The 2,344-nt window shown below is 45.8% G+C and overlaps 1 protein-coding gene across 2 annotated transcripts in view; it reads right to left on the bottom strand.

Moving 5' to 3' along the window:
• Vps8 (VPS8, CORVET complex subunit) overlaps positions 1–2,344 on the bottom strand; it is a 219,565-nt gene that overhangs the window by 46,601 nt on the left and 170,620 nt on the right. For both annotated transcript variants that reach the window (XM_005368975.3, XM_013354407.2), the window contains one exon: positions 1,678–1,840. In XM_005368975.3, the coding sequence (XP_005369032.1) occupies positions 1,678–1,840 (163 nt within the window). The remainder of the gene's footprint in view (positions 1–1,677; positions 1,841–2,344) is intronic.

The raw sequence follows: 2,344 nt of genomic DNA, 5'->3' as shown, positions 1-2,344 counted from the left end.
ACACACACACACACACACACACACACACACACACACACACTGAAAGGCAACAGTCAAATGTTAGAAATAAAAGCAAATCTGAAGGACTCACATAACTTTGCAGTCAAATCTACAAAATGACAAAACTAGGAAACTGTTTAGAGTGTGAGCTAATCAACTTTTTACTAAGGTACAAAGACCATTCAATGACTAGGAACATGCAAAAGAGTAAGTCCCACTCCTGGTTCACGGCCTGTATGTAAAGCCAGTCAAAAATACATCAGGGGCTTCTGGAGGTGGTGAGGAGAGGCTGGGTTCCAAGAGAGATGGCGACCTGTAGGGGAGGCGACACCCATGAGGGAGCTCTTCACCTCTAGATACAGCCATGCTCATGTCCAATGCACGTCCTCTTCTGTTGAGAGCAGAGGTTTGTTCTCCACCGCGTCTGCCCATTCTTCCTCTTATCTACCTTTGCATCCAAACTTGCCTATCTTATTCCCTCCCCATTTCCCCTTGCAGGGGCAGGAACATCATCTCCCATGAGTCTTTACATCTGATTCAGGTACACTCATTTTCTGTTCTTCCAGCATGGTTCATCTGAAAGTGTCTGTCAAGCAGTAAGAATACAAATAATCGGCCTTTGTCCCTGGATCCTGGCAAAGAGCTCTTTAAAATCTGGAACTGGGGCTCCACAGTTAAGAGGACCCAGGTTCAATTCCCAGCACCCACAGGATGGTTCACAACCTTCTGTAATTCCATTTGCAAGAAATCCAATGCCCTCTTTCTGGCTCCCTTGGACTCTGCATGTATGTGGCACACAGACATACAGATAGGCAAAACACACAAATACACAAAATAAAAATAAATAAATCCAAACAACAAACAAAAAACCCAATCCTACTTTTAAAGAAGAGCGCTTTTTTGTTTTCTCTTTTCTTTTTGGTTTTTCGAGGCAGGGTTTCTCTGTGTAACAGTCCTGGCTCCTGGCTGTCCTGGAACTCACTCTGTAAATCAGGCTGGCCTGGAACTCATAGAGATATGCCTGCCTCTGCCTCCCAAGTGCTAGGATAAAGGGGTGTGTTACCACCACCCAGTCAAGAAGATCACCTTATATTTTTGGTTGTGAGCCCAGCCTTCAACGGCTGAGCCATCTCTCCAGCCCAAGAAGATCACCTTTTGTATGACAATGAGATGACTGGAACTGGGGACCCCTGTATAGTCTGGGGATGAGGGCTTGTGGTCAGGAAGATTAAGTTACAGGTCGAGGTTTCAAACTTTCAGCTCTATCCCTCCACCTCCAGGGGCAGCGAGAAGTTTCTGAAATGAACACGATGCACAAGTTCCTTAAGGAAAGAAACATGCACAGAGCATACAAGCAGCACCTTGTCCATCACCAGCTCCGAGAGAGTAGTGATGCCACACTCTTGCCAGCACGCGCTCATCAGTATCAGCATATGCTCGCCTGACCTCGCTGACTTGCTACTCTGTCAAAGGTCCCTGACAGGGCAGAAGACATTTCATCAGCTTGTCAGGGCAGAGCAGAAAGGCTCTTCAAACACTCATCACGACTGAACAGGAGACGTCACACATTCCATTTCTATCAGGTAAACCGGAGACTTACGGGACCTGACAATGTAGGCCAGGCCCAGCAGACTGACAAGAAAAGCAAAGGTCACGTGAGCAGTGAACTAGCCCTACCTGTGAGGTTACCCGGCCTTTCTTGTCTTCTGAAGAATTTTCACTGAGCTTGCCCGCTTTACTGCTCGAGCTGCATTTGTAACAGATCCATCTCGTTTGACCCTCAATTTCCAGGGTGCATTCCTTGCTTTGTAGACAGAACGAATGATACAAATGGCCGCAGCTACAAAAGGAAGACAAACAACTTGTTCTTTTCCTTAGCATAAAACCCATAAACACGAACAGTGACAGGGTTGGTGTACTTGTATATGGTAAAGAAAAATCCCAAATGAGCTAGTGGCTGGCTGCACAGGGACGAGAATCAGGACGTGAATTCTTAAGCTGTGAGTGGGTACGCCTCCACAGTTCTCTGCCTGCAGAAGCTGAGCTCAGTAGATGCTCAGTCCCAAACCGGAGCTTCCTAATAATTGTTTCCAGGTAGCTTTTAAAAAGTAATTGGGGGGCTAGAGAGATAGCTCAGTGGTTAAGAGTACTGGCTGCTCATCTAGAGGTTCTGAGTTCAATTCCCAGCAACCACATGATGGCTCACAACCATCTGTAATGAGATCTGGTGTCCTCTTCCGGCCTTCAGGTAGAACACTGTATATATGATAAATAAATAGATCTTTTAAAAAAAAAGTAATTGGGTTTTTTTTTTTTTGAGACAGGGTTTCTCTGTAGCTTTGGA

The sequence above is a fragment of the Microtus ochrogaster genome, unplaced genomic scaffold, assembly GCF_000317375.1.
Source record: "Microtus ochrogaster isolate Prairie Vole_2 unplaced genomic scaffold, MicOch1.0 UNK43, whole genome shotgun sequence".
NCBI classification, from domain to species: domain Eukaryota; kingdom Metazoa; phylum Chordata; class Mammalia; order Rodentia; family Cricetidae; genus Microtus; species Microtus ochrogaster.
This window is presented reverse-complemented; position numbering and strand designations above follow the sequence as displayed.